The sequence below is a fragment of the Corvus brachyrhynchos genome, unplaced genomic scaffold (genome assembly GCF_000691975.1).
Source record: "Corvus brachyrhynchos isolate BGI_N302 unplaced genomic scaffold, ASM69197v1 scaffold11, whole genome shotgun sequence".
Taxonomy (NCBI): domain Eukaryota; kingdom Metazoa; phylum Chordata; class Aves; order Passeriformes; family Corvidae; genus Corvus; species Corvus brachyrhynchos.
In genome coordinates this window covers 5,344,806-5,364,013 of record NW_008236965.1, presented here as the reverse complement: position 1 = coordinate 5,364,013, position 19,208 = coordinate 5,344,806, and the positions used below count along the sequence as shown (strand labels likewise).

The 19,208-nt window shown below is 42.8% G+C and overlaps 1 protein-coding gene across 1 annotated transcript in view; it reads left to right on the top strand.

The window, feature by feature from the left end:
• Positions 1 to 19,208, top strand: part of NHS (NHS actin remodeling regulator) — a 49,212-nt gene that overhangs the window by 22,958 nt on the left and 7,046 nt on the right. The window contains 5 exon segments of the mRNA XM_017728465.1: positions 1,477 to 1,610; positions 10,302 to 10,364; positions 12,541 to 12,733; positions 15,954 to 16,085; positions 17,329 to 18,894. Coding sequence (XP_017583954.1) covers positions 1,477 to 1,610; positions 10,302 to 10,364; positions 12,541 to 12,733; positions 15,954 to 16,085; positions 17,329 to 18,894 — 2,088 coding nt within the window.

The window sequence follows — 19,208 nt, the reverse complement described above, 5'->3', positions numbered from 1 at the left end:
TCAGCAGCAGCCTCCTGTCTTGAAGCGTTTTGCACCAACAGCTCTAATTGCCTTGCTCATTTATGATTGTTATTAGCTTATAATAATAATCGATTACTTAGAACTGCAGAGCATCTGTTAGCTGGATAAGATGTTCCAATTAATTACCACATTTGACCATCTCTGCAGGTTTTAGGTCAGGAACACACTACGGGTGCAGTATGTCTTCATAGCATGGCAGAGAGTGATAACAGCCAAATTGCAACCACAGTAGTGCTGGAGTAGAACAGAAGTTCTTTTCTGTTCTCAGCTCTGCTTTGCAATTGTCCCAGAACCAGGCTGATCTTTGCCTGCCATCTTGTGGGCAGGAGAAATCCTGACAGCAGCACGGGAAGGCAGTTCCAGAAATGTCTCATAATTTTAAAGTTACAAATCTCAGTTTTGGCAATTTCCCATCCTCCACAATTAATGGCAGCTGTGCAAGTTTAGCAGGCAACTTGGCATGTGCTGCTTTATCATTTTTTCCAAATAACTGCATATATGGGGATGAAATTTTAATCTGAAATTTACTCTAAACATGTTTATTGTGTCTCAACGCTATCTTCTATCAGAATTTCATTCTCTCTTTATCTGTTTAACCAGGAGCAATTAAAACTAAATGTTAGGTCAGAAATCAGCTATGCTAGCAGCAAACACTGTTGACTGGACCATAGCTAGTGGAGCAGGTGAATATATTATCTCCTTCCAGCAGCACTCCATGTGAACAGCAATTATCTGTCACCCTGTCACCTAAAATAAGAGATGGGAAGTCCATGAGCATTCTCCCATTCACTTGGAAGGTTCCAGAGACTTGGGACTAATGCTGGAAGAGGACTGAATATTGTGAGCCCATAGTGAAGGAAAATTCCTGTGGGCCTAGGGTAGATAAAGATCTTGACTTTTCCAGGATGATCTCCTTCATTCTGGAACCTGAGCATTACCACTGCAACAACCTTCATGATGTCAAGCCAATGCTCAGGACCTAGCGCTGCCATGTAGCCAGGGAATAAAATCCTACCTGGAGCTGTATTTGTTTTTTTCCCCTCAGAGCGATATATTTTATATGGGTAGAATGCAGGCATTACTGCACCTCAATATTTCAAGGCAATAGGAGCTGCAGGTTCCTGTTGGAAATCAGGCCTTGGGTCTCAAGTGCCTAGAAGGTAGCTCCTTTGTCTCTTGGGATAAATGGTATAAATCTCATTTGGGGACAGTTTAGCTTCAGTGAATATGCTGGGGTGTGTTGTATGGGCATTGCTCTTTTGGGTACATGGATGCCCAGTAAGTGCTTCTCCCTTCAGTTGCAACAGGGATCATTTGTATCAGTCACTGGGGAAGAGGAGAACCTTTGTCTTTGGAGTCCACTCTCCTGTACCTGTCTCTGTTGTGCTATGAATAGAGATACTGTATGTTTTTAACACTTTGAAAGACTCGTGTCTTCTCTCTCATCCAAAACAGAACATCGAAGCCGAGGTGATAACAGAGAGCAAAAAGTCCAAGGCCCCGTTGCTGTGGTGGCTCCCCCCTTTCCTCCCTTCCCTGCAACCTGCAGCCAAAAGAGGCACGCAATAAAGGACCGGCACTTGCTACCAGTAAGTCTTGCACTACAGCTACCTCACACGAACACGTTGTTAGCACGGTGGGACCCAAGTGTGACAGCGCTTCACAACTGCTCCCACCCCAGGCCAGTGCAAGTACAGCGAGCTGACCTTAAAGACTGTCAGCAGCATAACACAGGTCACAGCTTCCAGAAGCCAGCCCCAGGGTGGCTGGCTTCAATCAGAAACCTCTTATTTTTCACCCGTGGCCAGCACACACGTGCTCTCTTTCACTCAGTCCTCCACAGTCCTTCACATTCGCCACTCAGGCTGTAGAGGTAGCACTTCGAGGAGCCTCCCGTAATTACAGAAAGTGCTGTAAATTCAGCCCTGGCATTAGCATTGCCAGAAGCCAAGAGCTCAGGGCATTGAGTGCCAGCTTGAGGCTTGTGTGTGTGCAGATAGGTTCAGGAGCATGTCCCCAGCTACAGGGCACTACACCTTCCATAGTCCTGTTTTGCAGTGTTCATCTCCATGCAGTTTTTTTCAGATGTTTCATATTTCACACATGTCCTTGCAACCAGCCAAGCAGGAACCCCAGCTGAAAATCTGGTCCTGTATGTCTGTGCTGACTTGCCACTGCTGCATTAATTTGAAATCAAATTAGTGCTGACAAAATTATATTTATCATTGTTAAAGGAAATGTGCTAGACTCACAACTTTAACTCTGATCAGGTCCATAATTCCCACCAGCTTCAGATGGACTTTGGTACTTCTTTGGCTCTGGGTATTTTACTCACAAAAGTGTCATAGTAGCTACATTTTACCCTGTACTAAGAACCATTGTATTATTTAAAAGCCATAGGTCAGCTCTGGGCTTAACTTTTAGGTGAGGCATTTGTCTAATGCCAGCCCTCAGTGGGGTGGTAATAGATCTGTTCTGCATCTGCCAGTACAGAGGCACTGACATCTCGAGAGATGCTACACCTGTGAGTACATTACAAACTTGGTGATGATTCAGTAACTACACTGAATCATCACTTAGCTTAAAAATCCAAGTGCATTCATCCTAACCATTATATAAACCATATTTAAATACTATAATGCTAAAGCACTCACAGTGTAAAAGACTCAATGTAAATGAGTCACACATGGCCAGGGACCAAAACATCAACTAATCAGTCCATAAGAAAAGTTTTGTTTCTCATTTAAAAAGCATGAAATACATAATAAGATTTGGATTCATTTGACTGTTCTGGCTTTTTGGCTGCTTATCTGGCTAATTTTGAGGACAGCATCACCATCACTGCAGGCTTTGAACAGGTTAAATTTGCAGGCCTTATGATTCAACTTAAAGAAGATATCCTGATGTTAAAGGATGAAAAGAGTTTGAAGACAGAAAGAAGAAACAGGATGACTTGTTTCTTCTTTATAAATCATCATCAAAGCTAGTGCTGTTGTAGGGTCATTGAAAGGTAAAGGGAAGGTGATGGCATGTTAAGGATCAGAACTAGTTACAGATGATAGTTTGGACAGGCTATTGAACATAAAGCTTTCTTAGTATCAGATGGGGAACAAGGCATCTCTTTTGAAATTGCATACACAGTGCTTAAAGGCCTGAATCTTTGCTGTGTTTGGAAAACAACCAGTGCATTTTAGACATTACTTCCATCTGTGGAACACAAAATAATAACAAATAGTGAGCAACTCTCTGAGTCCTGTATTAGTTGACAAAATTAAGTCATGCTGAATGCAGATGTCTTGGCTGTATCTGAAAGCCTACCTTTTTCTTTTCAAGATGGAAAATATTAAGCTTTGTGCCCACCCATTTCAGACCTCCTTTTGGAAGCTGACTGGGTTGAGTGTTCCTCTAAGGAGAAGCAAACAAGAGCTGCTTGGAGAGCTGTTGTTCTTTTGATTTCAAGGCATCTGACAATGTTCTGCTTTGGAAATTGCAAATGTGCCATGGCCAGAGTACTTCAAAATGCCTTGACCCATTTCTGAGAAAACCCCTTGTTAATAGGGCAACTTAAAAATTAAAGAGAATAAGGCAAGATGAAGCTGCACATGAATGTTCAGTCTGGCAGAGGCGAATCAGAGATTTTTACAAGACACTGCGACAGTAAATAGCTAATTGATATTGTAGCAGCCTTCATGATTTAATGATACCATTACAAGAGAAAGTTGAGAATGCTGTTATTGGCTAGCTCAGTCTTTTTGGCATAAGCTTTTTGACATTGCAAAAGTTTATCTGCTTCAGGGACTGTCAGTAATGTTTGATATCTGATTCCAGTTGATGGTATCATCTAGTCGTCAATGAAGTGAAGATGCTAAATCCACAAGAATTTTTATTCATGGCATAGCAATATGTTGTGTATTCCACTCTTCTGATGCATTGGGAAGGTGCTGAAGGGAGCAATACACAACCAAAAAAGCCCTTTTTTGTGTTTCTTTTAAATTAGGAAAGGGATCAACAAGAAGTTGGGAAATTTTTGAAAGTTACAGGGTCTGTCTTTTCCAAACTGACTGTCTAAGTTAAATGCATGTATTAAGATACACAAATAAGAAACTTATTTTTGAGGACTGTTCAAATTACCACTGTGTGACCTGTGGGAACTACCACTATTGAAAGTTACTGAGAAAACAGGTCACCTATATCTGAGACAAGGCTCCTTACATGTGTACCTTTTGGCTGCTCCTACCAATTGGGTGGCTATGAGCTATGAGCTCTTCCAAAGATCTTGCATGTTGTATGGTAAAACTAGAGAAAATCAATCACATCAGATGAAGATTCACTTTTAATCACAACTATGTTTACAGGGAAAAAGATGCCAAAGTCCCACAAATTCCAAGAAAGAACAAATGAATTCAAGTTCAAAGCAAGTAGTGTCAGTGTAAATGGGTTTGGAAAGACATTTTGGACTGTTCCATCACAAGATCATTTTGTGGTGGAGAAAGAATAGAGAACTAAAAACGGCATAGGCTCTTCCATGTCTACTCTTGTTACAGGAAATTCCCTGATTTGCCTGATGAAAGGTCCACTTAGCCCAAAGGCCAGAAGGGGATCCTTCGGGAAAGAGAATAAGAACAGGGCATGGTTTATTCTGTGTATAGTCCCATGATTTATCCTTCCAGTTTCATACAGAAACTGGTTACAGAGTTCCTGAGCCAGAGATCACACACAGAATAATAGCCACCAAAGAACTCTCTGATTTGTTTAATCCAATTTTTTTAGCAAACTTACACCTTCAGCCTCAGCAGCATCCTGTGACAATGACTTTAAAAATCTGTATGAAAATGTCGTTTTTGTTTGTTTCAAACCCAACACCTCATAATTTCATCGTATCCTTTCTGGTTCTCAGACTATGAGAAAAACAGTAAGCATTGCTTTCTCATTCCCTTTCTCCATGCTCCTCATGGTTTTGCAGACATGACTTCACTTAACTTTCTTATCCATTCCAGTCATTCATTTTTAAAGCTGAAAAACTGGCATACTTAGTCTGTCTCTACACTAAAGAAATATACAAGCAAACACATTTAAAAGTTTCATTCATTCAGGCCTTTTAGCCAATAAAGAAAAAGAAGAAAAACCCAAACCAAACTGAAAATAATCTGAGGAGAGTATGAGAAAGTTACGGACTTGCAAAAATGAGGAAAACATTTCTTACACATGTTCCCATGACAACCCTGCCTGTAGCACTGCTGAGACCAGTCACTGAGTGTGAAGATGCTGTGTCATTCCAACTGCATTTCAGATTTCTCTTTAATTTTTTCTGCTTTTTTTTTCTTGGGTTTCCCCAAGTCCATCCAGCAAGGCTCTGAAATTTCAGTATTTCAATTCAGAACATTATGAGACCACACTTTCTCAATCCCCACGTGGCGCAGCTATTATAATAAAACCAAGGAAACGGAGCGAGGAACGCAATATTTGGAAATTTACACTCACAATTGCACAAATTTCAGTGTCAGTTTATTCATAGTTATAATCTGAGCCAGAATCTAAGGGACAAGGAGCAGGAGGGTTTTTTCCAGACAGGGTTTTTGTCTCCCTGAGGCCTCAGCTAGAGCAAATGTGAAGGGAAAATAATGCATCAGGTAATTTTATTCCATCTCCTTGCCATTTCAAAAATACTCTGTATGGTCTGCTTTAGGATGCTTTGTACAGCAAAGGGAAGGAAGTACAACTGAATATACTAACTTTCACACAGTTCTGTGCTGAAGCCAGATGAAGCCTCAGTAAGAAACAACTGAGTTAAGGGACAGGCATGAGCTGGGCTCTGCACTTTGTGTGCAAATCCTGCCTGAAGCTGTTAGAAATAAAATCTACCTGACGTTATTCATCAGACTGAACTTGTATAGCACTATTTGTGCAATGAGCCTAATACCTACTACCCTGTATTGTGGGATGTTTATTTTGTACCTTTGTCTGCTGAAATGCCACGTGTGGTATGACTTCTGTCACAAAACATGTCTTAGTTTTGTCTTTACCTTGTCAAAACACAAGAGCAGTACATTAATCATTAAAGGATTGTCAGTACTTTAGCTGATCGCATTTGTGATGCTCCAAAAGAAAAGAAAACACCCACAAGCAGATAAAATAAAAACTTGAGGAGACTGAAACATACAGAAATATACACATTGGGAGAAGGCAGGTGAGCAGCATTGTGATTTGGAGCAGAAATAACATGGTCAGAAATATTCCCATTATTTTCTCTTCAGCATCAGTTGACTGTGTAAGAAAGCTGCTGTATAGTTACAAATATCTAATTAAGTAGTGAACTGCGCTCCAAAAATACTGGAAAGCTGGTAACCTTTTATTAGAATTTCTTCTCCTTTCTCTAGACCTTTAGATTTTCTATCATGTAAATAATCCTGTGAGTTAAGGAAGCAGCAGGTGCTCCATTTCACTGGCAGAGAGAGGTTTCAACCAGAGCCCCAGGAGTCAGTACTGTACTCATGTGAATATGGGATTGAACACTAGTTCACACTTACTCTACATGTTGCCTTTTCAGTGCATGAATGAATGTTCTCAAATGAGATGTCAGGATGTACTGTACATCTTATTTCTGTGCTCCCATAGGGTGAAAGCAAACTATATGCATGTTCTGTTTGCTGGAAACTACAGAATATATAAAGCTTGCAGATGCTGAAGCTACGTGCTGATGCTCTGCTTGGGTGATTATCACCCACTTTATTCATCAGGTTATCCTGGGAGGGAAATTTCCCCCACCTACTGCAATAGAAACCTGAAGTCAGAAATCATATTGATCCCTTATGCTTTTTGTTAGCTGCAGCTTTTAGGCAGTAGGAGTCAGAAATAATCCTCTGGAGAACAGCACTGTGCAGCAGTGTGCACCAGCCTCCTCCTGCCCTCACCGGGGCTGTGCCAGCCCAGTGCTGCTGGGGACTGTGACCCTGCCACCGAAATCCCTTGTGAGATAACACCTTGCCTGTCTGATCAAACACAGCTGAGGGGGAAGGAATCAACTCAGCCATTCTAAATTCAACTAACATGTTGAGGATAAATGCTCCTGATGAGTCTTTAGCATTCTCAATCTTTAATTAACTGAGGAAAAATAGGTTCTTTATTCTTGGGTTTATGTTTTTCCCATCACCATTGCACTGTGTTCCATACGGCCTGTGCAATAATTTTGAAATCCCAGAATCTCCTGTAAGGCAATCACTATAGGTAAGGCAGGATAGGTACATGATTTAACACAAATTATGCTTCTTGGACCAGTCTTTCCTATATGTTGAAGATGTCGAAAAACAGTCACATCTCAGAGCTTTGGGGAATGGAAAAGAGGGGCAAAAGTGGCATTCTTTTCCTGTTATTGACCCATTAATTTCCTTCTCCAGATCCCAGGTCTGGGACAATAAATGGGACAGACTCATAAATTGCCAGGCCAGCAAGTTTGTCGACTTCTGATTTGCTCCTTTGTCACTGTCCTGATGATATTTTAAGGTTTTAATACATTAAAATGGTTAATCATGAGTTCTGACTTAGATATGTGCAAGTAATGCTCTTCCTAAAGTCAGGGTGAGAGTGTTCAGGAGTGCTTCATCTCACCCCAAGTTAAATGCTGAAGGAAAGTGAGCTGAATTACTCCTCAGCAGAGCCGCTCTTTCTCTATAGGGGAAGCTCTGTTGACTAGTTCAGACTTGGACATCCGACTATTTTGTTGTAGTGCACAGAAACCAAAGACTTTCACACTGAAGTGATGCGGAGCACTGAGACATCAATCAGATCACTTGCATATGCAACAAGATTTTTACTGCAAGGCAGTTTCACGAGCACAGTGGCACCTCTGCAAGTGAGGTTGATGGGATAGCTCAGGAAATAAAAATGTTCACATATGTCAGTGACAAATCCCTATTCAAGCAATTATGCACCAGTTTAGTTTCAAAGTAATCTTAGCCCATTAAAGAAAAAGGCACATTTAAAGTATTCTGGCTTTGTATTTAACAGAATGATTATCACTATTTCTGTTTCCCAAGCATACCCACACAAAAGAAATTCAGTTTTAAAACTGCCTAACTTCAGACTTGCCCATCAGACCAGAACAGTCTGGTTTATACTAATAATTTCTTGCTTAATTATGTGTTTACTCAGGACATTTAGAGATATTCTGGTCTTCTGAGTGAATGAGAACTTTTGAAAAGAGGCAGTTCACTCCCTCCCCCAGCATGGTGGTGTTGAAATGCTGAGGCTGCTGCTCTGTACCAGCTCTGTGCCTCAGCTGCCCCAATGATGGGCACCATGTGGGAACAGGCACTAAGTGACCTCAGGACCCCTTGGCGACGCAGTGGTAGCACCAGCTTTCTCAGGAGCACAGCAGTGACAGCAGAAAATGAAATTTTGCCGGTCACCCTCATTTTTGTCCTCTCTCTAATGATAGGAACCTACCTAGGAAGTTTGTCCTGCCATGCTTAAGCAGGGGCCTGAGCCTAGAACATCAAAGGATGGCTGTAGGTACATGGAACCAGACAAGTGTTTTCTCAGAGGCACCTGGCAGAGTGGTACATGGGTGAGGTAGGAAAGTGCTGCACTGATTGGACTGGCAGATGGGTAACCAGATCTTGCTTGTCTTGACTGTAGCCCACACTGCTATCTCTGAGACCGAAGTTGAGGTCCTGTTGTTTCTCTCCTGGACAGGTTTGCCCCTGAGTGTGCATGTTGCTGTGCTTGGAGCTCAGGGCAGGAGGTCCCTCCTGTCCTCTTCTCCTTGTGCACTGACAATCACAGGCCATGGAATATTGCAAAGATTTTCATATCCTGAACTCTTGTCACCTCAGCAGCATTAGTCTCCCTCCATCTTGACCCTCCCCAGAGATCCTCTAGCACCTTCCATGAGGAAGTTGAATTTCAAGCATCCTGGTAACTGCAGTCAGTCTGCTTAGAGCAGATGACTGGAAACCTGGTCAGAGGACCAAGCATGAAATCATCCTTGGGTATCTGAGGAGTAAGTAGATTGAAATGGTTGATGTATTCAGTGTCTCCACAGCCTTTGTTGCATTAACAGAGGTGTTGCTCCTGAGACAAGGACTTTTCCCAGCTTGGGAGAACTGGTTTTTCACTGGCCTGGGGAGAAACTAAGCTGCTGGAAATGTTCACTGGGAACAGCTCTATTTTAATTTCCCCACTCTGCCCTCCTGTAAGGATTATGGACAGCTCATCTGGAGGCTTCCCATGGGTACAGAGGAACCAAAGAAAAGATGTTGTATATCTAGGAAGAGAATAGGATGAGATGGAGGATTAGGCCTTTTGAGAGTCACTACAGCTTTTTTTCTTGAGAGGAGACCATATAATGCAAAGTCTTTCAAACTGAGGTTTGTAGTTCCTCTGTCCCAGCAGTGTTGATAATGATTGATAATGACTGGGAGGAAAAACATGCATAGAATTATTTGACATTATTAATCTGCTAACTAATGCAGGGAGAGATAATAACCCCTACCAAGAAACACGTGCTGGAGATTTCCAGGGGGCTCAACAGACCTGTTACCCTTCTCTCTTTTTTTGTTTGATTTCCTATTTCAAAAGAGGTAAGTTGTCCTTCACTCCTTGGTTTTGAAAACTGGACATTATAACAAAAAAACTGGAGTTTCTGACAGAAGAGGATTTTGGAGGTGTAAGGATTCAGCAAGACCCAGGATGCTGTGGCCATCGCTGTTTGTCCTTTCAAGTGTTACAAAAAGTGACAAAAAGCCAATTGGCCATTGTCGCCCTGACACAATGATTGCAACCTTAGAGAAGTAGTGATATCATCAGAAACACACAGCAATCAATGAATTTTATTAATCACCATCAGCATCATTATTTATATCCATTTCCTTAAAACTGAAAAAAAAATTGAAAAAAATTCCCTTATATTATGAAATAATTCTCATTTATAACGTAATTGGATATGTATCTTGCATTGATTCAGCTCCAGGCAGAACACAGTTTTGAGTTACCAAATCAATACAAGGCATTCTTGGGACAATTTAAGCATGTCTGTACAAGAAGGCTGTACCAATTTCACTGCAGTTGTGTCTAATCCAAGTATGCAAAATCAGCACAGATTTCACAGGGGTTCAGACCAATCTGTTGTGGGGAATAAACCCATCAGTAGGAAACAGGATGAAAATCTCTGCTCATTTTGGCTCTGATGCTAATTTATCCAGACACAAATGATGTGCTTTTACCAGAATCGTTTTGTGTATGTTTTTAATTTTAATTTTTTTTTCCACATTTCACATTTATAGTTTTACAGCACCCGTTCGCCCTCCCCAATTGAGTGTTGCCACATGACCCCCTGGAGTAGAAAGGTACTGGAAAAACAAGCAATCCTCAATTAACAGCCCTGTCTCACTCTTCTCCTCTCCAGATCCTAACCCTTCCTCTTGCTTGCTTTTCACTTGCTAACTTTACTGCACTAAAAGAAGCCATCTCTGTTTTTCTCATGTCACTAAGATACAATAATAATGTTTTTCCCCCTTCTTTCATTCTTCACTTTGGATGGGTTTCAGGACCCCAAGGCCACAAAGCTGCCTTCCCCTATCACCTCCTTTAAAAGGCCTGAACTCGGACAGACTCGATAGCATTAGCAATTGTATTTAACTCTCTTGCCATGTTTTGCAACTGCCCCTTCTTTTTTTCCTAAATGGTAAGAAATGGTTTGGACAATGCCACACGGACAGCAGGTATTTATTCTCTGGCCATTTGGTGATGCCGCTGTTTGGAGAGGAGGAGCTCTGGCAGCCAGAGTCACTTTGCCCGCTTTGTCCAGCACTTCATTGTCATCCAGGGAAGGACGAATTCGGCAACAAATGAAGCCTCTGTGTGTGTGTGTGTGTGTGTTTGTCCCCACATGCCTGTGTGTGCGTGCAAGGGTGGGTTTTTTTGCATGCATGCATCAAACTTAGGGCTGGGGGGGGAGTTACCTAGGAAACAAAGTCTTTTGTGCTTGAAGTTTATATGAGCTATTCACGTCTGCCGGGAATTGGCACAAAAGCTGCAGGCAGAAAGAAGGCTGCAATGTTTGACTGAAATCCTACGTGGGAAAAGGGGGTTTTCTGCGGGCGGGAGAAGAGGAAACGTGCGTTGTCTTGGGTCTGGGGGTGCTGCAGGAGGTGACACTGACGAGGTAAGTAAGTGCCCTCCAACAGTTTAAATAGTAGCTGCCAAGTTAAGATCTTTAATGCTTTTGGGGCTGGGACATAAATGCTGTTTGGCAAGCCTAAGATGGTTAATTCCCCCAGGATTTGTGAGGAGCCTGGGAGGAGGAATGGCAGAAATACAATGGCAGACAGGGCATGATCCTGCGGTGTTCAACACCCGCCTGCTCAATGCTCTGCCGTGGCAATGGAGAGCAACATTTTATCTTTGCCCTGTTTGCTACCGAAACTAAAACTGGCAAATAAAGTGTAAACAGCAGGCATGAAGGAGAAAAGGCTGGCAGTTAAGCAGCTGGGAATTCAAGACTGAAGAGAAAGCCAATCTGAAAAGGATTGCACTTTTTTTTAAAAAATGAGAGGCAGACAGATGTCCTGAGCTGGCCAAACAGTTGTCACAGCTTACAGAAGAATGTATTAATGGAAGAAGGGAGGGAAATTAGGCAGGAAAAGGTAAAGGTAAGTGTTTCTCCCCTCTGTCCCTTCCAAACAAAACAGAAACTTTTTTTTTTTTTTTGCAAACAAAGAGACCCCCAAACCCAAGCTGGCAGCCAGCACCACATGAAAACGCACTTGCTTTATTTCTCTTTGCAATACAGGGTGTTGGGGGATTTGTCATTTCTTCCAAAAGAAAACAAACCATCTCTGTTTCTTTCATGGTTTCTTTCATGCTGTTTACTTTTCTCTCTGTTTCTTCATCTTCAGCATCTAGTACTTCTTGTACTATGCTATAAACGTATGCATGGTTTCTAAATAATCTTTTGAATTTCTTCTGGTGGTGGCTACTCTTTTCTTTGGTTGTTATCCCCCTGTCCCAGCACTGTCAACACCTGCCACTTCCCACCACACAGCTGTTGGATGGCTGTACCATGGTCTGCTCTTGGTCTGCGTTTGTACAAATGAAATGCAAATGGTTTTTCTGAAGTATGGAGGGGTCTTCTTTAAAACTTTGGACCTTCTGATGCTTGAATGAATGGTTGTATGAGGCCAGTTGCAGTTGCAAATGAGAACTCACATGTCTAATGCTTGTGGTAACGGAGGACACGCTTGCCATGGCTATGCACGAATGCAGGATGTGCCCCTTCTGACAGAGGAGCTGGCCTGTAAATGTCACTCTAAATGTGCTGAGTTCCAGTACGTTGAGGTGTTTTTCTCCTATTAGCAGGATGTTAAGTTTCCATTGGAGAATGGCTGGTGCTATGTGACTTAGCTAGAACGATTCCTTCCTGCATCCCTATAATTGATTTCTGATTTGTGTGTCTGCTTTGTTTCAAAATTAGCCTTGTGTGCCTGAATGGGAGACACTGATTTTGAATGTATTCATTTGCAGTCCCATCCACCAGAGGACGAAGATACAGATGTCATGTTAGGGCAGAGGCCGAAAAATCCAATACATAATATCCCTTCTACACTGGATAAACAAACCAATTGGAGTAAAGCACTACCTCTCCCAACTCCAGAGGAGAAAATGAAACAAGATGCCCAAGTGATTTCTTCTTGCATTATCCCCATCAATGTCACTGGTACAAATCTCTTCTATTTCTTTTTGTATTTATTGCATGGTTCAAGGGAGGTCAAGTACTTACTTTGTTTAATTTATTTGAAGTCACGGGATTGTGCAGTCTGGGGGCAAAGACCCTAGCTTGAAGATTTAGTTTCTGAAAGACAGTGGGCTAAATTCATCCCTTATGCGTGACTGCTGGAGTCACCGAAGCCGCATCTAGGATTAATTTGGCCCATATTTTCAGAGTCATGTTATATGGTGTAACATAACCCTAGTTCCCTGTATAAACAATGTACTTTTGTTGTGTATATAACCTACAATCTGTATTAACAAAGACCTCAAATAACTTTTTGAATGTAGCTGACTGAAATAATGCAGAAAGCTACCAAAATTAATCATATGATTATCATGTGTAGCAGGAGAAGAGAAACTAGAGAATGTAGGCTACTATTTGCAGTGCTTTAAACATGCAAGGCATGAATGTGTAGCATGCAAACCATCGCTCTGAGATCTCTTTACATGCTGCTATGCTGAAGGTATAGTAATGGCATTTTCTTTTATTTTTATAACATTTGGATATATTTGACTAGATTTATTTGAAGAAGAACTTGTTTATAGAAGCAGCAGGTATATCACTTATTAAATGTGATAGATGACTTATTTCCAGAATCAAAAATCAGGCTGTTTTTCTCTTTCTCTTTTTCTCTTTCTTTCCTTCCAGAGGGCTATGGTAAACATAAAGTTGATCTGAGTTTTCCTCAATAATATTTTCAAGTACCAAGTTTTGATTAATTTAAGAGCATAAAGTGGGCTAACTTCTACAGTTATAGACTTCAGTGTAAATAATCAGGAAAAAAGCAGGGGGCTTTCAGTTAACCTCCATTCTCCAGAGAAAATATTTGTATTTAATTCTATTTTCCCAGTAACTGGGGGGTTGGGGTAAGGTCACAGCCCCTCACCTCCCATTGTTCTTCCCCATGTTTATCAGTGTTGCACAAACCTTCCTGAAGACAGGCTGTAGGATTCACCATGGTGCTGGAGAGGGCTGTATGCCCAGAGTCCAGCTTCAGCTCACAACCAAGGCTCTTGGGCTTGCAGCACGTCTGTCTTACAGCATCAAGGTGACAAGTCCCCATCTGCTCCACCATCAGCTGCATGAATCCTCCCAGTGACAGAAACATAGTCCCAGTTCCCCTCCGTCCTGGCCGAGAAGGTGACACTGCCCAGTGCCACCAGTTCTGCCTGCCTGTGGAGGTGGCATCCAGGAGTGGGTGTTCCTTTCCCCAGGACAGTGCTCTGGCCACAGGAGGACAGGCAGCTGGCCAGCAGCACTGCCTGCATACACCCTGCTGGGCTGCAGGTCGGGAGCCAGCCGGTCACGGTCATAGGTTGGGCACTGCCGCTGGAAATCCCCACAGAAAGTAATAGATAATGTGGCATATTTCCACGAGGTAAAGCTGGTGATAAAATGATGCTCCTTCTAGTTTTGATATAGGACCCTGACCGGTGCAGGCTTTCTAACAGGGCTAATGTCACCTAATGCAGCCAGAGGACAGTTAGGTCTGGGACCAATGTTAACTTTTCCAGTAATAGCCATTTTTGCCTAGACTCCACCTGCCATACATTGGAACCAAATTTCCACTGATCAGTTTTACAGATCAAGAATGGTATGTAATCTTCTGGATGTTTATGTGTATCATTCTCATTAGCACTAATGGGAATAATTTGTATGCGTCACGGGGAAGAAATACCCTCTTCCACTTTCCTCTCGGAGATGACCCCTGTGCATCTGGCACACAGAGCATGTTTGGCTAACTCACAGTTGCTGGAAAACCAGCAATGATGCTGATTGATTTTTTTGTTTCAAAGAGTTTGCTTTTAGTTCTCTCTGTTTCTGTTTTTTAAGCTTCTCCCAACCCTGAGAAATGTTCACTTTTTTGAAAATTATTGTTGTTGGAGTTTACAGCACTTTTGTTCCATATTAAAGAAAGTTCTTCCTCTGCTTATTCCAGGGGCATTGGTGATTACAGGACATCTGTCTGAAGCCTCTATTTCACTGTAGTAGATTTCAAGAAGAACTTTTACAAGAAAGTTACTTTTTAATGTTTTACATTGTTATGTAATGTAATATGTATGTGTATGTCTGTGTATAATTATGTTTTCTATAATTATACGCTATTAAAATAGAGCTTCTTATCAGGATTTTTTTTTTCCTTTTGTTTGGTTTAGTTTGTTCGTTTTTCTTAAGATTACAAACCACTGTACCAGCAATCCTTATGTTAGTGTTTTTATGGACCTGGCACATTTTTTCCAACCTGTCCCATGTCAACTTTAGAGAGCGTGAGTGTACAGTTGTGCAAAAAGCCAGCGCAGATAGGCACTGGCCTTCTGGTCAGCCTCCTTTTAACTCTGTTTTGACTAGACAGTGTAAAATCAAACTGAAGGAACACTTCCCTGTGCTAACGCCATGGAAACATAAAGAAAACAAAGAATTCTCACCTATTCTGTATGAAAGTGATCATAAATGTACTCAAGAACTTGTGCTTCTAAATCTAAACTGAGGGTTCTTGATTGTGTGACCTGAGCAGACTCCCACTGTGTGCTGCGCACATGGGAAAATCAGGCCACTTCCTGATGTATGCAAATAAATAGCAGCTCCCCGTTCATGTCACTCTTGGCCATGTGTCATTGTCACAGAGAATGCTCTCTAAACTTGCATGGTGACTTGGCCCCATTTTAGCTGTCTCCTTCCTTTTCAAAATGTTAGCTCCCTTGGCATATTGGTCTCCTAAGAAGCACCCAACTACTGCAATATGGCATTATAACCTTAAAATGTTTTCTTACACTTAGTTGCTTAAAATAAGTCAGGCTACAGCTGAACAAATAATGCTTTGCAGACAAGTTACTGTCATTGTCCCTATGACAGATGGATAAATAGCTATAAGAAAGATGCCCTGCTACCAAGAGCTCTCTATTTGCCTTTCTGATTTTCTTTCCTTTTTCCGTTCTTTTTCTTTTCATGCCTTCTGTTATTTTTGGCAGACCAGGCTGCTGAGGGGGAGCTGGAATTAGATGTAAAACTGTGATATACTGTGATATAATTTACATAAGAGCTACATAAGGGCTCCCTTATGTTTATTCACAGGCTTAATCCAAGCTCACATACCTCCACTGTGTTCCAGCCATGAAAATTTGTTTACTATTTCTAAAGGCTAATGAGACCTATTTATGGGTTGCAGGAGTTGGTTTTGACAGAGAGGCTAGTATACGCTGCTCTCTTGTTCATTCACAATCTGTACTACAGCGGAGACGAAAGTTGAGGAGGAGGAAAACCATCTCTGGCATCCCCAGAAGAGTGCAACAAGAAATAGGTGTAGTATAAATACAAATCTTCCGTAGATAGCTTTCTAACCAACTTAAATTACAGGGATATGAGCTGGTAGCTAGCCTTCCAAAGAAATGAAACCTTTAAAGTGTAAATGCTTGTGGAGTTTAGGAATGACATGTTTTGTTCATTTGATTTATTACAGTAAGTAAAGCTATATTACTCCATATGGCCTTGAAGGACCGGGAGCCTTACTGAGTAATATAGATGTACGTGTTCAGCTCTTATTGTGTAAATGTTAATCAGTTCTTGTTTTCTTTTTCATTTTATTTCTGTTATGAACCCATAGTTATGTGCATAAAAAGTAACTAGATTAAGTGAAAGTTTTTTCTTGCATCAGGCGAGCTTAAGGTAAAGAACTGACAGATGTTACTCAGCAAAGTGATGATCAGTTGTCACAACAGCTGGATAACTTAGATGCGTCGTTGAATATCCACCATAGATACAGCTGCTGGCACCCTATGGGAGCTTTGCTAAACCTTCCTTTTATTTATCACACTCCTCAATTCCTTCTTATTATTCTTTATCACCAAGAATATTTGCCTTAAATCTACCAAATTACCTCACTTTTTGTCAAGGTAAATTAGGAGCAACTCTGTTGGGGGCAAATTCAGTGTGAAATTCTTATGAACTCTAAATAAAACTAACAGAATTATTATTTCGTAATGTTCATCTGCACCTGAAGATGGTTCTGGTGTTTCGGCCCATTGCCATGAAACTTGATGGGAAGCAGAAGGAATGTGTTTATCACAGGGAATAAACAATCAGAGAACCTATGAAAGAAAGGTCCTTTTGTCTTGCAAATATTCTTGATAGTAAAGAAGCAGATAATGAAAATTCTGAACAAACAGGTAGGCAAAACAGAATTATTTTTAGAAGCTTATGGAGTGTTTTGTCCAGCAGCCACTCCTGAAAACTGTCTTTAAGTAGCTGAAATAGAGTCATAAAAACTGAAAATATTTGTCTTAATATTTACCACAGCAAACTCAGCTCTACATTGAGAACGCATTGCAGAGGTCATGTTGCAGGACTAGGAGAATTTCCCTACCTCACTGGCAGGAGGTCTGCCTTATAAATTCTTTATAGCAAACTTAAATTTGGTCCAATGCTCAGCAAGATTAAAAAATAAAAAATACAGCAGATAATGCTTCTTGGGTTGCTCCGCGGGTTGTCTCGTGCCAGGAAATGTGGAGCTCTCTCCCACTCACCCAGCTTTCCGTGTGTCCTAGATTCAGATGAGTCACCAGTGGCAAGAGAGCGCAATGTGATTGTGCACACAAACCCGGAATTCTCTGGCTCCAACAACAGGAGGTTGGGGACCCGGGACTCGGAGTGCCAGACAGAAGAAATCCTGATAGCTGCTCCCTCCCGGCGACGGATCCGCGCCCAGCGGGGGCAGAGCGTTGTAGCCTCTCTCTCCCACTCCGCTGGCAACATCTTGGTGCTGGCGGACAATGGGGATGCGGTCTTTGCTGCTGCTGTGAGCAACCGCATCCGCTCGCGAAGCCTTCCTCGCGAGGGTGCCCGGGCCAGCGAGGGCCATCAGGATGCCACCACCAAGAGTGCAGGCTACGAAGCAGAGCACTTCCTAGCTGGTCAGGAGAGGATCCCAAAAAATGGGAAGGAGATCTTGAGCAAGCAGGGTTCACAGGAGTGCCAGCCCATTGGTTTAACTTGTCCTCAGCACCTGCATAGCCCTGAACACAGCATTGGCGAGAGGGGGAGATCTCGGCTGTCAAGGATGGTCGATTCAGGCAGCTGTGAAATTTCATCCAACTCAGACACCTTCGGGAGCCCAATTCACTCCATCTCCACAGCAGGAGTCCTGCTCAGCAGCCACATGGACCAGAAAGATGACCACCAGTCCTCCAGTGGCAACTGGAGTGGAAGCAGCTCCACATGTCCCTCCCAGACATCTGAAACCATTCCTCCTGCTGCCTCTCCTCCACTGACAGGCTCTTCACACTGTGACTCTGAGCTGTCGCTCAATACCGCTGCCAATGCCAATGAGGACTCCAGTGTCTTCATCACAGAGCAGTTTGGTGACCACACAGACAAGGTCAGGGGCCACAGGGCGAGCTCCTTCACGTCCACTGTGGCAGATTTACTGGATGACCCCAACAACAGCAACACGAGTGACAGCGAGTGGAACTACCTGCACCATCACCATGACGCCTCCTGTCGCCAGGATTTCAGCCCTGAGCGCCCAAAGGCAGACAGCCTGGGATGCCCCAGCTTTACCAGCATGGCCACCTATGACAGCTTCCTCGAAAAGACCCCCTCTGACAAGGCAGACACTAGCTCACACTTTTCTGTGGATACTGAAGGATACTATACCTCCATGCACTTTGACTGTGGTCTGAAGGGTAATAAAAGCTATATTTGCAACTATGCAGCCCCAGGCTCTGAGAGTGGCCAGACCGAGAGCATGACTTCCAGCCTAGCTGACTGTGCCTGGCAGGAGTGCATGAGCCACAGGAGGCAGGGACGGCAGAGCATCTCACTGAAGAAACCAAAGGCAAAGCCAGCCCCACCAAAACGCAGCTCGTCTTTGAGGAAATCAGAGGGCAGCACCGACCTTCCTGACAAGAAAGAACCAAAGATCGGTGGTGGGCAGCATGTCTCTCACACTGCCAGGGAGATGAAGCTGCCCCTTGAGTTTTCAAACACACCTTCCCGAGTGGAAGGCCCCAACCTGCCAGCCAAGCAGGAGCTTCCCTGGACAAACCAGGGTGATGGCGGATTAAAGGACACTCCATTTGACACCGCTGATATCCCTTCCTTTAAAGATGAAGGTGCTGAACAACCTCACTATGCAGATCTCTGGCTTCTGAATGACTTGAAATCCAGTGATCCTTACAGGTCCTTGTCCAATTCAAGCACTGCTACGGGTACTACAGTCATAGAGTGCATCAAGTCACCCGAGAGCTCTGAATCCCAGACGTCTCAGTCTGGGTCACGAGCTACAACCCCATCCCTCCCCTCTGTTGATAATGAGTTTAAGCTGGCCTCCCCAGAGAAGTTGGCGGGATTAGCCTCACCCTCCAGCGGGGAATCCAGCCAGTCAGAGACGCCCACCTCTTCTTTTCTCACAGCTCTCTTTTTTAGT